The following is a 17643-nucleotide window of genomic DNA, read 5'->3' as shown; positions in this document are numbered from 1 at the left end:
GCCACAGACTCACACATAGACCCATAGACTCACACAGAGGCCCACAGACTCACACAGAGACCCATAGACTCACACAGAAACCCACAGACTCACACAGAGACCCACAGACTCACACAGAGACCCACAGACTCACACAGAGACCCGTAGACTCACACAGAGACCCACAGACTAACACAGAGACCCACAGACTCGCACAAAGACCCACAGACTCACACAGAGACCCACAGACTAACACAGAGACCCACAGACTCACACAGAGACCCACAGACTAACACAGAGACCCACAGACTCACACAGAGACCCACAGACTAACACAGAGACCCACAGACTCACACAGAGACCCACAGACTCACACAGAGACCCACAGACTCACACAGAGACCCACAGACTAACACAGAGACCCACAGACTCACACAGAGACCCACAGACTCACACAGAGACCCACAGACTCACACAGAGACCCACAGACTCACACAGAGACCCACAGACTCACACAGAGACCCACAGACTCACACAGAGACCCACAGACTCACACAGAGACCCACAGACTCACACAGAGACCCACAGACTCACACAGAGACCCACAGACTCACACAGAGACCCACAGACTCACACAGAGACCCACAGACTCACGCAGAGACCCACAGACTCACACAGAGACCCACAGACTCACACAGAGACCCACAGACTCACACAGAGACCCACAGACTCACACAGAGACCCACAGACTCACACAGAGACCCACAGACTCACACAGAGACCCACAGACTAACACAGAGACCCACAGACTCACACAGAGACCCACAGACTCACACAGAGACCCACAGACTCACACAGAGACCCACAGACTAACACAGAGACCCACAGACTCACACAGAGACCCACAGACTCACACAGAGACCCACAGACTCACACAGAGACCCACAGACTCACACAGAGACCCACAGACTTACACAGAGACCCACAGACTCACACAGAGACCCACAGACTCACACAGAGACCCACAGACTAACACAGAGACCCACAGACTCACACAGAGACCCAAAGACTCACACAAAGACCCACAGACTAACACAGAGACCCACAGACTAACACAGAGACCCACAGACTCACACAGAGACCAACAGACTAACACAGAGACGCACAGACTTACACAGAGACCCACAGACTAACACATAGACCCACAGACTCACACAGAGACCCACAGACTAACACAGAGACCCACAGACTCACACAGAGACCCACAGACTCACACAGAGAGCCACAGACTCACACATAGACCCATAGACTCACACAGAGGCCCACAGACTCACACAGAGACCCATAGACTCACACAGAAACCCACAGACTCACACAGAGACCCACAGACTCACACAGAGACCCACAGACTCACACAGAGACCCGTAGACTCACACAGAGACCCACAGACTAACACAGAGACCCACAGACTCGCACAAAGACCCACAGACTCACACAGAGACCCACAGACTAACACAGAGACCCACAGACTCACACAGAGACCCACAGACTAACACAGAGACCCACAGACTCACACAGAGACCCACAGACTAACACAGAGACCCACAGACTCACACAGAGACCCACAGACTCACACAGAGACCCACAGACTCACACAGAGACCCACAGACTAACACAGAGACCCACAGACTCACACAGAGACCCACAGACTCACACAGAGACCCACAGACTCACACAGAGACCCACAGACTCACACAGAGACCCACAGACTCACACAGAGACCCACAGACTCACACAGAGACCCACAGACTCACACAGAGACCCACAGACTCACACAGAGACCCACAGACTCACACAGAGACCCACAGACTCACACAGAGACCCACAGACTCACACAGAGACCCACAGACTCACACAAAGACCCACAGACTCACACAGAGACCCACAGACTCACACAGAGACCCACAGACTCACACAGAGACCCACAGACTCACACAGAGACCCACAGACTCACACAGAGACCCACAGACTCACACAGAGACCCGTAGACTCACAAAGAGACCCACAGACTCACACAGAGACCTACAGACTCACACAGAGACCCACATACTCACACAGAGACCCGTAGACTCACACAGAGACCCGTAGACTCACACAGAGACCCACAGACTAACACAAAGACCCACAGACTCACACAGAGACCCACAGACTCACACAGAGACCCACAGACTCACACAGAGACCCATAGACTCACAAAAAGACCCACAGACTCACACAGAGACCCACAGACTCACACAGAGACCCACAGACTCACACAGAGACCCACAGACTCACACAGAGACCCACAGACTCACACAGAGACCCACAGACTCACACAGAGACCCACAGACTCACACAGAGACCCACAGACTCACACAGAGACCCACAGACTCACACAGAGACCCACAGACTAACACAGAGACCCACAGACTAACACAGAGACCCACAGACTCACACAGAGACCCACAGACTCACACAGAGACCCACAGACTAACACAGAGACCCACAGACTAACACAGATACCCACATACTCACACAGAGACCCACAGACTAACACAGAGACCCACAGACTTACACAGAGACCCACAGACTAACACATAGACCCACAGACTCACACAGAGACCCACAGACTGACACAGAGAGCCACAGACTCACACAGAGACCCACAGACTCACACAGAGACCCGTAGACTCACACAGAGACCCACAGACTAACACAGAGACCCACAGACTCGCACAAAGACCCACAGACTCACACAGAGACCCACAGACTAACACAGAGACCCACAGACTCACACAGAGACCCACAGACTAACACAGAGACCCACAGACTCACACAGAGACCCACAGACTAACACAGAGACCCACAGACTCACACAGAGACCCACAGACTCACACAGAGACCCACAGACTCACACAGAGACCCACAGACTAACACAGAGACCCACAGACTCACACAGAGACCCACAGACTCACACAGAGACCCACAGACTCACACAGAGACCCACAGACTCACACAGAGACCCACAGACTCACACAGAGACCCACAGACTCACACAGAGACCCACAGACTAACACAGAGACCCACAGACTAACACAGAGACCCACAGACTCACACAGAGACCCACAGACTCACACAGAGACCCACAGACTAACACAGAGACCCACAGACTAACACAGAGACCCACAGACTCACACAGAGACCCACAGACTCACACAGAGACCCACAGACTCACACAGAGACCCACAGACTAACACAGAGACCCACAGACTAACACAGATACCCACATACTCACACAGAGACCCACAGACTAACACAGAGACCCACAGACTTACACAGAGACCCACAGACTAACACATAGACCCACAGACTCACACAGAGACCCACAGACTGACACAGAGAGCCACAGACTCACACAGAGACCCACAGACTCACACAGAGACCCGTAGACTCACACAGAGACCCACAGACTAACACAGAGACCCACAGACTCGCACAAAGACCCACAGACTCACACAGAGACCCACAGACTAACACAGAGACCCACAGACTCACACAGAGACCCACAGACTAACACAGAGACCCACAGACTCACACAGAGACCCACAGACTAACACAGAGACCCACAGACTCACACAGAGACCCACAGACTCACACAGAGACCCACAGACTCACACAGAGACCCACAGACTAACACAGAGACCCACAGACTCACACAGAGACCCACAGACTCACACAGAGACCCACAGACTCACACAGAGACCCACAGACTCACACAGAGACCCACAGACTCACACAGAGACCCACAGACTCACACAGAGACCCACAGACTAACACAGAGACCCACAGACTAACACAGAGACCCACAGACTCACACAGAGACCCACAGACTCACACAGAGACCCACAGACTAACACAGAGACCCACAGACTAACACAGAGACCCACAGACTCACACAGAGACCAACAGACTAACACAGAGACCCACAGACTTACACAGAGACCCACAGACTAACACATAGACCCACAGACTCACACAGAGACCCACAGACTAACACAGAGACCCACAGACTCACACAGAGACCCACAGACTCACACAGAGAGCCACAGACTCACACATAGACCCATAGACTCACACAGAGGCCCACAGACTCACACAGAGACCCATAGACTCACACAGAGACCCACAGACTCACACAGAGACCCACAGACTCACACAGAGACCCACAGACTCACACAGAGACCCGTAGACTCACACAGAGACCCACAGACTAACACAGAGACCCACAGACTCGCACAAAGACCCACAGACTCACACAGAGACCCACAGACTAACACAGAGACCCACAGACTCACACAGAGACCCACAGACTAACACAGAGACCCACAGACTCACACAGAGACTCACAGACTAACACAGAGACCCACAGACTCACACAGAGACCCACAGACTCACACAGAGACCCACAGACTCACACAGAGACCCAAAGACTCACACAGAGACCCACAGACTCACACAGAAACCCACAGACTCACACAGAGACCCACAGACTCACACAGAGACCCACAGACTCACACAGAGACCCACAGACTCACACAGAGACCCACAGACTCACACAGAGACACACAGACTCACACAGAGACCCACAGACTAACACAGAGACCCACAGACTCACACAGAGACCCACAGACTCACACAGAGACCCACAGACTCACACAGAGACCCACAGACTCACACAGAGACCCACAGACTCACACAGAGACCCGTAGACTCACAAAGAGACCCACAGACTCACACAGAGACCTACAGACTCACACAGAGACCCACATACTCACACAGAGACCCATAGACTCACACAGAGACCCGTAGACTCACACAGAGACCCACAGACTCACACAGAGACCTATGACTGTCTAGAGATAAGCTCGCTCACTGCTCCTGTGCAGCGTCTGGAGAGGCGGACGCGTTGGGGCTGCCTCTGTGAGGACCCACGATGCCCCCTGCTGTATTCACGGCGTGCACCCTGGTGGACACTCACCCAGGCAGACACTCACCCTGGTGGACACTCACCCTGGTGGACACTCGGGCTCTGCGGTGTCGTCACACTGGTCGTCCACCCAGTGCTTCTCTCCTGTTCCAAACGACAGCAGCTCCAGCCGGTGACGACGACGCTCCTCTCTCTCGCCATCCCTTCTAGTCCACCCCTCTAGTCCACCCCCTATAGTCAACCCCCTCTAGTCTACCCCTCTAGTGCACCCCCTCTACTCCACCCCTCTACTCCACCCCCTCTACTTCACCCCTCCACTCCACCCCCTCTAGTCCACCCCCTCTACTCCACCCCTCTACTCCACCCCCTCTACTCCACCCCCTCTACTCCACCCCGCTACTCCACCCCTTCTACTCCACCCCTGTAGTCCACCCCTCTATCGTTAGCGTGCTGCGCTGTGCTACAGAGCCCGGTGACCCGAGCTCAATTCCCGCTCACGGCCACCACCAGTGACGATAGTCTGAGTGCCTGGTGCAGTGTAAACATTGCCGGGCGAGTAATTTGAAGGTCATGTTTCAGCATGACCCGTGGCCGGGCGTGTGTAAACATCGCCGCTTAGGGAGACAAAGGCGGCCGGGCATGGATGCTGGCCACCCACCCACCCCCCTCGTGTACCGTCACAGGTGCTGCTACTCGCCGCTAACAGCGCTTGCCTCAACAGTCTGTCACAGGCTACACGGGCAGGGATCTTTGTGATCCCCCCAACTGAGTCGCGTGGAGGTGATCGTTCTGCATTGGGATGTCACTCGTCCAACAGCAGTCCGACTGCGCGTGGTTTTGTTCGTGGGAGGAAACCCGAAGAAGCCGGAGCAAACCCATGCAGACCGGCGGGGGGAGGAGAGGGAACACAACGACCTCCGCACAGAATCGGGAGTCGAACTCAGGCACCACCCTTGCTGCGAGTGTCACCACCACCACCGGCGGTGCCGAGCGTAACGGTGTCATGGGAACCGCCGAGCGATGTCGCCGAGTGATGTCGCCGAGCGTGACGGCGTCGCGGGGAACCGCCGAGCGGATGTGCCGAGAGCTCGCTCGTCCGTCGTTCGTCGTCATCATCAGGCGTGGTGCGCGGTGTGGGGGGGGGGGTCGAAGGGACGCACCTTTGCAGACGACGTTGTAGTTGGTGCAGCAGTCTCTGTGCTCGAGGCAATCGTCCGCACAGTTGCAGTACGTCTGGTTGGTGCGCTTCTCCCCACAGCGCGACTTGATGCAGTTCCACGCGTAGCCTGCACGAGCGAGCGGGGGAGAAGGGGAATGAGCGAGGGAGCGAGTGAGCAGGGGGGCGAGTGAAGGAACGAGTGAGGGAGCAGAGGAGTGGGAGAGTGAGTGAAGGAATGAGTGAGGGAGAGAGCGAGTGATGGAGCCCTACCGAGCACACAGCAAGGGGAGGCTCACACGCTCGTCGATTGGAAGTGATTCACAGCAGGGTAGAGTTTCTCAGAATGTTCTCCTGGTTGCAGATATGCTGCAGTAAGTGGCACGTGACGAGTAGTAGCCAAAGGTGTGCTGGATGCGCCGTACGTAGCCAACCGCGCTCATCAGAGGTGCGAGTGACCGTGATGCACAAGCGGATTTAGGGCAAAATCGGTACGGCTGGGAACCCAATGCAGCAGTAGCAGCAGGTCGTCTCGTCGTCGTCATGAGATGGGATGAGAGAAGGCGTGTGAGGTGCGTGCGGTATGTGTGGGGCGCGGTGTGTATGCGGTGTGTGTGCAGCATGGTGTGTGTGTGTGTGGCACGGTGCGGTGTGTGTGTGTGGTGTGAGTGCAGCACGGTGTGTGCGGTGTGTGGTGTGAGTGCAGCACGGTGTGTGCGGTGTGTGTAGGGCGCGGTGTGTACGCGGTGTGTGTGCAGCATGGTGTGTGTGTGTGTGGCACGGTGCGGTGTGTGTGCGGCATGGTGTATGTGTGTGTGTGTGGTGTGGTGTGAGTGCGGCACAGTGTGTGTGGTGTGGTGTGTGTACGGCACGGTATGTGTGGTGTGTGTGCGGCACGGTGTATGAGTGCAGCACGGTGTGTGTGTGGTGTGTACGATGTGAGTGTGGTGTGTGGTGTGTGTGTGTGTGGCACGGTGTGTGTGTGTGTGATGTGTGTACGATGTGAGTGCGGTGTGTGTGTGGCGTGTGTGTGGTGTGTGTGCGGCACGGTGTGTGTGCGGCACAGTGTGTGTGTGGTGTGTGTGTGTGTGGTGTGTGTGGTGTGTGTGTGTGGTGTGTGTGTGGTGTGTGTGCGGCATGGTGTGTCTGCGGTGTGTGTGTGTGGTGTGTGTGTGTGGTGTGTGTGTGTGGTGTGTGCGGCACGGTGTGTGTGCGGCACAGTGTGTGTGTGTGTGTGGTGTGTGCGGCACAGTGTGTGTGTGGTGTGTGTGTGTGTGGTGTGTGTGGTGTGTGTGTGTGGTGTGTGTGTGGTGTGTGTGCGGCATGGTGTGTCTGCGGTGTGTGTGTGTGGTGTGTGTGTGTGGTGTGTGTGTGTGGTGTGTGCGGCACGGTGTGTGTGCGGCACAGTGTGTGTGTGGTGTGTGTGTGTGTGGTGTGTGCGGCACGGTGTGTGCGTGCGGTGCGGCAGAGCACCTGGCTGGATGCACAACTCGTTGAAGTCGGCGCAGCACGTGTTGTAGGCGATGCAGAGCGCATCGCAGCTGCACGCGTCCTCGGCGCTGGGGGTCACCTCGAAGCAGCGCTCCCTGCACGACGAGGTCGACCCTGGGCCCACACGCGGCCCACACGCGGCGCCGTCAGTACGCGGTGGCCACCACCACCGCCACCACCACTGCCACCACCGCCGCCACCGCCACTGCCACCACCGCCACCACCACCGCCACCGCTCTACTCCCCCCGCTTGCAGGTTTTTAGTCGTCAAGTGCAGCCCTGCGCCCACTCAACGCAGGGGGTTCGCGTTCCCACCCCTGGTGGCCGCCCCCCTTGGTTAATACTGCGGCCGCCTTTGTTTTCCCAGTGGCGATGTTTGCTACCCACCGCACCAGCTACTCGTTTGAGGCTCAGTCGACCTAGCGGAGGCCCAGGACCGGTTCAAAGAATCGTCACCGGGCGTCTAAAGATCCCGGCGAATGTCGTTTGCAGGGGTCGGCGACCGTGAGCCACTGGCGTCCACGGTCCCAGAATTTGCCCGAATCGAAGAATTCCACCGACGACTCGGGTGGGATGAAAGACAAAGATCCCCCGTGTAGCCTCTAAGAGACTGTTGGGGCAAGTGCGGTTAGCGAGCACCTACGAAGGCCGGCACGGCACACGAGCGGGTGGGTGGCCCGCACCACGCCCGGCCACCTTTGTCTCCCCAGTGGCGATGTTTACTACGACACATCGGTGTTGGTGGCCGTGAGCGAGAATCGTAACTCGGGTCGGGTGCCGCGCAGTGGCAGCTTCCGCTGGGGGGGCCCCTCGCATGCAGTAGATTCACAAAGATCTGTCGACTGCCATCACTGTTAAATGCAAATGCCATGCTCGTGTTGAGGATGGTTAACGTGGGAGGTACAAGGGTGGTAACTGCGGTTACTATGGGAGGGGTAAGGGTGGTTACCGTGGTTATTATGGCCAGGGTAAGGATGGTTACCATGGTTACTGTGGAAGAGGAAAGGGTGGTTATCGCGGTAACTATGGGAGGGGTAAGGATGGTAACCGTGGTTACTATGGGAGGGGTAAGGGTGGTTATCGCGGTTACTATGGGAGGGGTAAGGGTGGTTACCGTGGTTACTATGGGAGGGGTAAGGGTGGTTACCGTGGTTACTATGGGAGGGGTAAGGGTGGTTATTGCGGTTGCCATGGTTACCCTGGGAGCGGTTGAGGATGCTGGGGAGGCTCATTCCGCTCGCGACGCCGGTCCAGAGCGCAGCCACCTGCGTACAGTGTGAGTACAGTGCACGTACAGTGAGTACAGTGCGGGTGCGCGTACAGTACGTGTGTGTAAAGTACGCAACGGTTCTCACGGTGCGTACAGTACAAATGCAGTACACGAGCAAGTACTGTACACACATCACATACACACAGCACACATCACATACACACAGCACACATAACATACACACAGCACACATCACATACACACAGCACACATAACATACACACAGCACATACACACAGCACACATCACATACACACATCACATACACACAGCACACATCACATACACACAGCACACATAACATACACACAGCACATACACACAGCACACATCACATACACACAGCACACATCACATACACACATCACATACACACAGCACACATCACATACACACAGCACACATCACATACACACATCACATACACACAGCACACATCACATACAGCACACATTACATACACACAGCACACATCACATACACACAGCACACATAACATACACACAGCACACATCACATACACACAGCACATACACACAGCACACATCACATACACACAGCACACATCACATACACACAGTACATACACACAGCACACATCACATACACACAGCACACATCACATACACACAGCACATACACACAGCACACATCACATACACACAGCACACATCACATACACACAGCACATACACACAGCACACATCACATACACACAGCACACATCACATACACACAGCACATACACACAGCACACATCACATACACACAGCACACATCACATACACACAGCACACATCACATACACACAGCACACATCACATACACACAGCACACATCACATACACACAGCACACATCACATACACACAGCACACATCACATACACACAGCACACATAACATACACACAGCACATATACACAACAACCGCCATTCACCACTAAGTGTCGTTGACGTCACCACGACGCTTGTGCCAGGCTAGGTGCACGTTGAGGTCACGTGAAGTGTCGAACGCCCGCTGGCAGGAGGTCACGGGGCAGACCCAGCAGGTGCCACGGGTCGACTGACTGAGATGACCCAGATGACTGGCTGATGCACCAACCTGTACCCCCTACTGTGCCAACTTGCTGTGCTTTAGCCACCCGGCACTCCGCTCGTTGTTGTGAGCGTCGCTCTTCCGCCCTCCGTTGTTGTTGGAGGGCGACTGCCTCCAACTGCCCAGTAGCGTCCTTCACGAGCCTCCTCCACTGAGGCCGATCTTGACACCGCTGGTACCAGTCATCGGCAAGTCCACTCAGCTCCACGTCCTCCTGTACCACATCACTCCATCTCTACTCTAGCCCGTACCGCGCCCGTCTAGCCCCCTCGATCCGGCCAAACAAAAGCTGTTTAGGCATGCGGTGGCTGGGCATAAGGGCTACATGACCCAGCCAACGCAGCCTTGCCTGCCGGAGGAGCTCACCGATGGAACTTTGTCCAGACATACACATCACATACACACAACACATCACATACACAACACATACACACAGCATACATCACATACACACATCACATGACACAGCAAACCACACAACACAGCATATTCACATATACAAAGACAAAGATCCCCCCGTATAGCCTTAACAGACTGTAGAGGCAAGTGCCTTTTAGCGAGCACCTTTGAAGGCTAGCACGGCACACCAGGGGGTGGGTTGCCACAACCACGCCCGGCCGCCTTTGTCTCCCCAGTGGCATTGTTTTTACACACCGCATGGGTACTCATTTGAGGTTGAGTCGCCCTAGGGGAGGCCCAGGACCAATTCAGATCATCGTCACTGGTGTTGGCCATGGGCGGGAATCGAATTCGGGTGGTCGGTGTCGTGGCGAAGCGCGATAACCACGACCGCTACCAACAGCGCACATCACACACAGCACGCATCACACCAAACACACAACACACACAGCACACCAAACACACAACACACACAGCACACACAACACACACAGCACACACATCACACAGCACACACAGCACACAGTACACCAAACACACAACACACCAAACACAGCACACATAGCACACACATCACACACAGCACACACAGCACGCATCACGCCAAACACACAGCACACACAACACACACATCACACACAGCACACACATCACACACAGCACACCAAACACACAGCACACACATCACACACAGCACACACATCATACACAGCACACACAGCACACACAGCACGCATCACACCAAACACAGCACACACAACACACACAGCACACACAGCACGCATCACACCAAACACAGCACACACATCACACACATCACACCAAACACACATCACACCAAACACACATCACACACAGCACACACATCACACCAAACACATCACACCAAACACACAACACACAGCACACACATCACACACAGCACGCATCACACCTAACACACAGCACACACATCACACACAGCACGCATCACACCAAACACACATCACACACAGCACACACATCACACAGCACACACATCACACCAAACACACATCACACACAGCACACACAGCACACCAAACACACATCACACACATCACACACAGCACGCATCACACCAAACACACCAAACACACATCACACACAGCACGCATCACACCAAACACAGCACACACAACACATACAGCACACACATCACACAGTACAAACCACACAGCACACCAAACACACAGCACACACATCACACCAAACACACAGCACACACAGCACGTATCACACCGCACACACAGCACACACATCACACAGTACAAACCACACATCACACACACATCACATAGTACACAGCACACTTCACACCACACACACATATTACATACACACATCAAACACAGCACACACACATCACATAGTACACACCACACAGTACACACCGCATACAGCACACATCACATACACACAGCAAACCACACAGCACATCGCACACCGCACACAACTGGCATCAGCTTTACACTGGCGATCATTTGAGTCTGAGACTCGCGTGTGAGTGTGGATACTCCGTAAGTCCATGGTTCTCTGTGTAAGTTCATGGTTCTCTGTGTAAGTCCATGGTTCTCTGTGTAAGTCCATGGTTCTCTATGTAAGTGCATGGTTCTCTGTGTAAGTCCATGGTTCTCTGTGTAAGTCCATGGTTCTCTGTGTAAGTCCATGGTTCTCTATGTAAGTGCATGGTTCTCTGTGTAAGTCCATGGTTCTCTGTGTAAGTTCATGGTTCTCTGTGTAAGTCCATGGTTCTCTATGTAAGTGCATGGTTCTCTGTGTAAGTCCATGGTTCTCTGTGTAAGTCCATGGTTCTCTGTGTAAGTCCATGGTTCTCTATGTAAGTTCATGGTTCTCTGTGTAAGTCCATGGTTCTTTGTGTAAGTTCATGGTTCTCTGTGTAAGTCCATGGTTATCTGTGTAAGTTCATGGCTCTCTGTGTAAGTTCATGGTTCTCTGTGTAAGTCCATGGTTCTCTGTGTAAGTCCATGTTTCTCTGTGTAGGTCCATGGTTCTCTGTCTAAGTCCATGGTTCTCTGTGTAAGTTCATGGTTCTCTGTGTAAGTCCATGGTTCTCTGTGTAAGTCCATGTTTCTCTGTGTAAGTCCATGGTTCTCTGTGTAAGTCAATGGTTCTCTGTGTAAGTCCATGGTTCTCTGTGTAAGTCCATGGTTCTCTGTTTAAGTCCATGGCTCTCTGTGTAAGTCCATGGTTCTCTGTGTAAGTCCATGGTTCTCTGTGTAAGTCCATGGTTCTCTGTGTAAGTCCATGGTTCTCTGTGTAAGTTCATGGCTCTCTGTGTAAGTTCATGGTTCTCTGTGTAAGTCGATCAACTCTCTAGCACTCAGAATGTGGCCCCAATATCTCAAACATTGCGTTTGACGGCATGACAGGACCATGGTGTCACACGGGCGCCGCGGTGGCTAGGGGAATGTTAACTACCTCGCCTGGTATGCAGGAGGTCGTGGGATCGATATCCCGATCCTGACGGCTGCTGCTGTATATTTTGACATTGCGTGTCACTTTCTCTCTGCCATCATTATCATCATCACGGTGGCTAGGAGATGTTAACTACCTCGCCTGGTATGCAGGAGGTCGTGGGATTGATATCCCGACCCTGACGGCTGCTGCTGTATATTTTGAGAATGCGTGTCACTCTCTCTGTCATCATTATCATCATCACGGTGGCTAGGAGATGTTAACTACCTCGCCGGGTATGCAGGAGGTCGTGGGATCGATATCCCAACCCTGACGGCTGCTGCTGTATATTTTGAGATTGCGTGTCATTCTCTCTATCATCATCATCACGGTGGCTAGGAGATGTTAACTACCTCGCAGGGTATGCAGGAGTTCGTGGGTCCGATAACCGGACGCTGACACCTGCTGCTGTATATTTGGAGTTTGCGTGTCTCTCTCTCTCTCTCCCCGTGGTTGCGTGGATTTTTCTCTGGGTTCTCCGGTTTTCCCCCTCCACATGTAGTATCGGCATGACGCGTTTTAGAGTATTTTGCTACTGTTATAAATGTCCACGTCATGATGATGATGATAAGCCCACTTCGTTGAGCTATCATTTGTGATAACCAGTGTCGCTTCTATAGTAGTTCAGCGGGGCCTTAGCTGATAAAATAAAAACGAGTTTTAGTTGAGGTTTGAGAGTTCGTGATGGAGCCATGCTTATCAATCCGCTTGTTGACCCAGGAAAGCCTCACTGAGTCTCGTGACTTGGTGATGTTCTTCAGGAGGGTCCTGCCAGCCTCTGGCAGCAGTACAGAGCGATGTTGCTGCTACCGCTGCTGCTGCCGCTGCTGCTGTGGCATCCCAATTGAGTGATGTGCAGGTGACGTTTCAACAATTGGGATTGTCGGTTGGTGAACACCACTCAGTTGCGTCCTGTGTGTGTGCCGATTTGGCTCGAACATCAAAGTCAGCAACTGCGAACGTAACTATTTGTTTGTTATTGTACCAGGTAAGGCCCCACTGAGCGATGTGGCACTTTTTGCAGAAGCGACCCTGGCCATCACAGATGGTAGCCCAACGAAGTGGGCTTATCGTCGTCACCATCGCGTGGAAAGTTATAGCAGCAGTCAAATACTCTAAACGCGTGTTTCTAAGTGTGAAGGGAAAATCCGGAGGTCCCGGTGAAAAATCCACGCGAACTCTAAATACACAGCAGCAGGCGTCAGGGTCGGGATATCGAACCCACGACCTCCTGCATACCGGGAGAGGTAGTTAACATCTGCTAGCCACCGTGGCGCCACGAGCTCTTGTGAGTCGTGTAGCCCGGGGTGGCTGCGGTCCCCGTTAACCGGTTACGACAGAACCCGTTAACCGGTTACTACGGACACCACGGCGTTATCCACGTCTGTCAACGCACGGAACACGACGGGAGCGGTGGCGCAGTGGTTAGCGCGTTGCGCCACAATGCACCCGGGGGGCGAGGGGAGTTCAATTCTTGTCCGCGGCGGCTCGAGAGAGACATCAGTGGCGAGTGATTTCTGACCCGCAAACTGCGGCCTTTCCCTCCACCCCGTCCACCACGAAACGTTCACCACCCCGCACTGACCGGCGTGGCGAAGTATGGCCAAACGATCAGCCATGACGCGGAGACGACTCGCGGGGTGGAAGGCCGTCACTCGGCAGTGGAGTGACATGAGTATATGACTATACATGCGTTTTATAAAGCTACACACACACACGGATTCAATCAAGCCCTTTAGGCACGGCAGTGCAAGCACCCCCAAAGAATCGTCTGTGTTTCAGATCAGTCGGCACACAAAAGGCATTAATAATGAACGTCTTTCGCTCACTAATCCTCCCGCGGATTAGAACATTTAAACACGCACACACACAACGACAACAAAGATCCCCCGTATAGAATCAACAGATTGTTGGGGCAAGTGCTGTTAGCGATCATCTATGAAGGCAGGAACGGTACACGATGGGATGGGTGGCCAGCACCACGCCCGACCGCCTTTGTCTCCCCAGTGGAGATGTTTACGACACCGCACCAGGTACTCATTTGAGGCTGAGTCGAGTTAGGGGCGACCCAGGACCGGTTCAAATAATCGTCACCGGTGTTGGCCGTGAGCAGGAATCGAACTCGGGTTGCGGGCTTCATAGCGCAGCGTAGCGCTAACCACTACACCACCGCTCCCCGCACACACACATCAGACTTAAGTACACACGCACACGTGGCACAATTAACTTTTGTAAATTGAATTCGCGGATTAGGTAAGGTCCGTCCGGATGATGCGGTCCTGGTCTCGTTACCCTTTGCCGAACGCAGCGAGACCCACGTCCAGTGCAGTCCAAACCCCCCGCTTTTACGACGCTTTAACGAGCTCATTATCGTCGCATGCCACCCACACGCAAGTCTACCCGGCGACCCGGGGAGGGAAACTCAATCATATTTCCCCTCTCGCCTCCGCGTGGCTGTGGCCGGTCGTGTCAGCTCGTGCCAACCCCACGCCCGCTTCCCCGCTCAGCGCTGTGGAGCGCGACCACGATGACATGGATCGAGGCGAGCGAGGATCGCGGTAGTAGTCGTGGTTGGTGGTGGTGGTGGTGCCGGCAGCGAGCGAGTGGATTGTACGTTGCATTTACCTGTAGGATCACGCTCAACATCCCCATGACGGCAGCTCTCTCTCTCTCCTCGTGCGCTCGTTCGAAGTCGCCTCTTCGCTGAGAGGGCGGGTGGGTGCCGGGGGGTGGGGTGATGACCCAGCAGCGAGCGAGTGAGTCACAGTGGCCGGTTCAATATTTCACGTCGCCACGAAAAATGTCAGCGACCGTGGAGACGGACAGAGGTAGACGCGTGGCGCCGTGGCTCGTACCGGACTCAGCCACCCGCCCACACGACTACCCACACACACACTCACTCAGCCACTCACCCACACGACTACCCACACACACACTCACTCAGCCACTCACCCACACGACTACCCACACACACACTCACTCAGCCACTCACCCACACGACTACCCACACACACACTCACTCAGCCACTCACCCACACGACTACCCACACACACACTCACTCAGCCACTCACCCACACGACTACCCACACACACACTCACTCAGCCACTCACCCACACGACTACCCACACACACACTCACTCAGCCACTCACCCACACGACTACCCACACACACACTCACTCAGCCACTCACCCACACGACTACCCACACACACACTCACTCAGCCACTCACCCACACGACTACCCACACACACACTCACTCAGCCACCCACACACACACTCACTCAGCCACTCACCCACACGACTACCCACACACACTCACTCAGCCACCCACACACTCACTCACTCAGCCGCTCACCCACACACACACTCAGCCACTCACCCACACACACTCACTCAGCCACTCACCAACACACACACTCACTCAGCCACCCGCCCTCACACACACTCACTCAGCCACTCACTCACACGACTACCCACACACTCAGCCACCCACCCACACGACTACCCACACACACACTCACTCAGCCACCCGCCCACACGACTACCCACACACACACTCACTCAGCCACCCACACACACGACTACCCACACACTCAGCCACCCACCCACACGACTACCCACACACACACTCACTCAGCCACCCGCCCACACACACACTCACTCAGCCACTCACCCACACGACTACCCACACACACTCACTCAGCCACCCACACACACGACTACCCACACACTCACTCACTCAGCCACCCACACGACTACCCACTCACTCAGCCATCCACCCACGCCACTACCCACACACTCACTCACTCAGCCACCCACACGCCCACTCGGTCACCCACGCCACTACCTACCCACACACTCACTTAGTCACCCACACGCTCACTCGGTCACCCACACGCTCACTCGGTCACCCACACACGGCTACCCACTCTCTCTCTCACAAACCCAGCCACCCACTCCTCACTCACTCACCGCTCCTGTCACGCCACACACAGCGCTCTTCTCACAGCAGCCCCGCACTCGCTCCTGATGCACCCCCCGCACCACCCTCCCTCCTTCTCCCACCCACACAGCTGCTCGCACCCACGGCACACGCAGGCAGCGAGAGACAGAGAGAGACAGAGAGAGGTCAGAGACAGAGAGCAAGAGAAAGAAAGAGACACACAAGCAAGACAGAGAGAGAGCCAGTGGCGAGAGAGACAGCGAGACAGAGACACAGTGGCGAGAGAGACAGCGAGACAGAGAGAGACAGCGAGACAGACAGCGAGAGAGAGACACAGAGACGAAAGTGTTCGTGCGGAGCCGCGAGCCCCCGGCTTTTACTGTCACCATCAGAGAGAGGAAAGTAAAAAAAAACATTCGTGAATAATAATAAAATAATTCCACCAACACCCCCCTCCACCTTTCTCCTTCTCTGCTGCGGTTCCTAAATGTTCCTCCCAGTTTCTTCTGTCGAGGGGGGGGGGGCGAGGGTTGGGAGGGGCACCGCCACCGGGATGGGTTACGGGGTGCGCGGAGCGCCTCTGAGCGCGTGGGGGGGTCCCAACACGTGGCTCTCATTTCAGCGAGAGGACCTCACCTCTTCTCTCTCACCCGGCACCCCCTACGCCGCCCCCTTCTCTCCTCCGGGGGGTGGTGGGGGGGTCTCTGTGGCCAGCAGTAAGCAGTGCACCACCACCACTACACGGAGCCACCCCGAGTCGTTGGCGCCGCTCGGTGGAGCTGT

The 17643-nt window shown here is 54.8% G+C and overlaps 1 protein-coding gene across 1 annotated transcript in view; it reads right to left on the bottom strand.

The window, feature by feature from the left end:
• The window catches only part of ENPP2 (ectonucleotide pyrophosphatase/phosphodiesterase 2), a 66662-nt gene extending 49730 nt beyond the window's left edge, over positions 1 to 16932 (bottom strand). Inside the window, 5 exon segments of the mRNA XM_078604740.1 lie at positions 5089 to 5149; positions 6166 to 6291; positions 7635 to 7766; positions 8851 to 8917; positions 15540 to 16932. Coding sequence (XP_078460866.1) covers positions 5089 to 5149; positions 6166 to 6291; positions 7635 to 7766; positions 8851 to 8917; positions 15540 to 15566 — 413 coding nt within the window. The 5' untranslated portion in view covers positions 15567 to 16932.
• Positions 16933 to 17643: the final 711 nt, after the last annotated feature.

The sequence above is a fragment of the Lampetra planeri genome, chromosome 23 (genome assembly GCF_965212315.1).
Source record: "Lampetra planeri chromosome 23, kcLamPlan1.2.h2, whole genome shotgun sequence".
Taxonomy (NCBI): Eukaryota; Metazoa; Chordata; class Hyperoartia; order Petromyzontiformes; family Petromyzontidae; genus Lampetra; species Lampetra planeri.
This window is presented reverse-complemented; position numbering and strand designations above follow the sequence as displayed.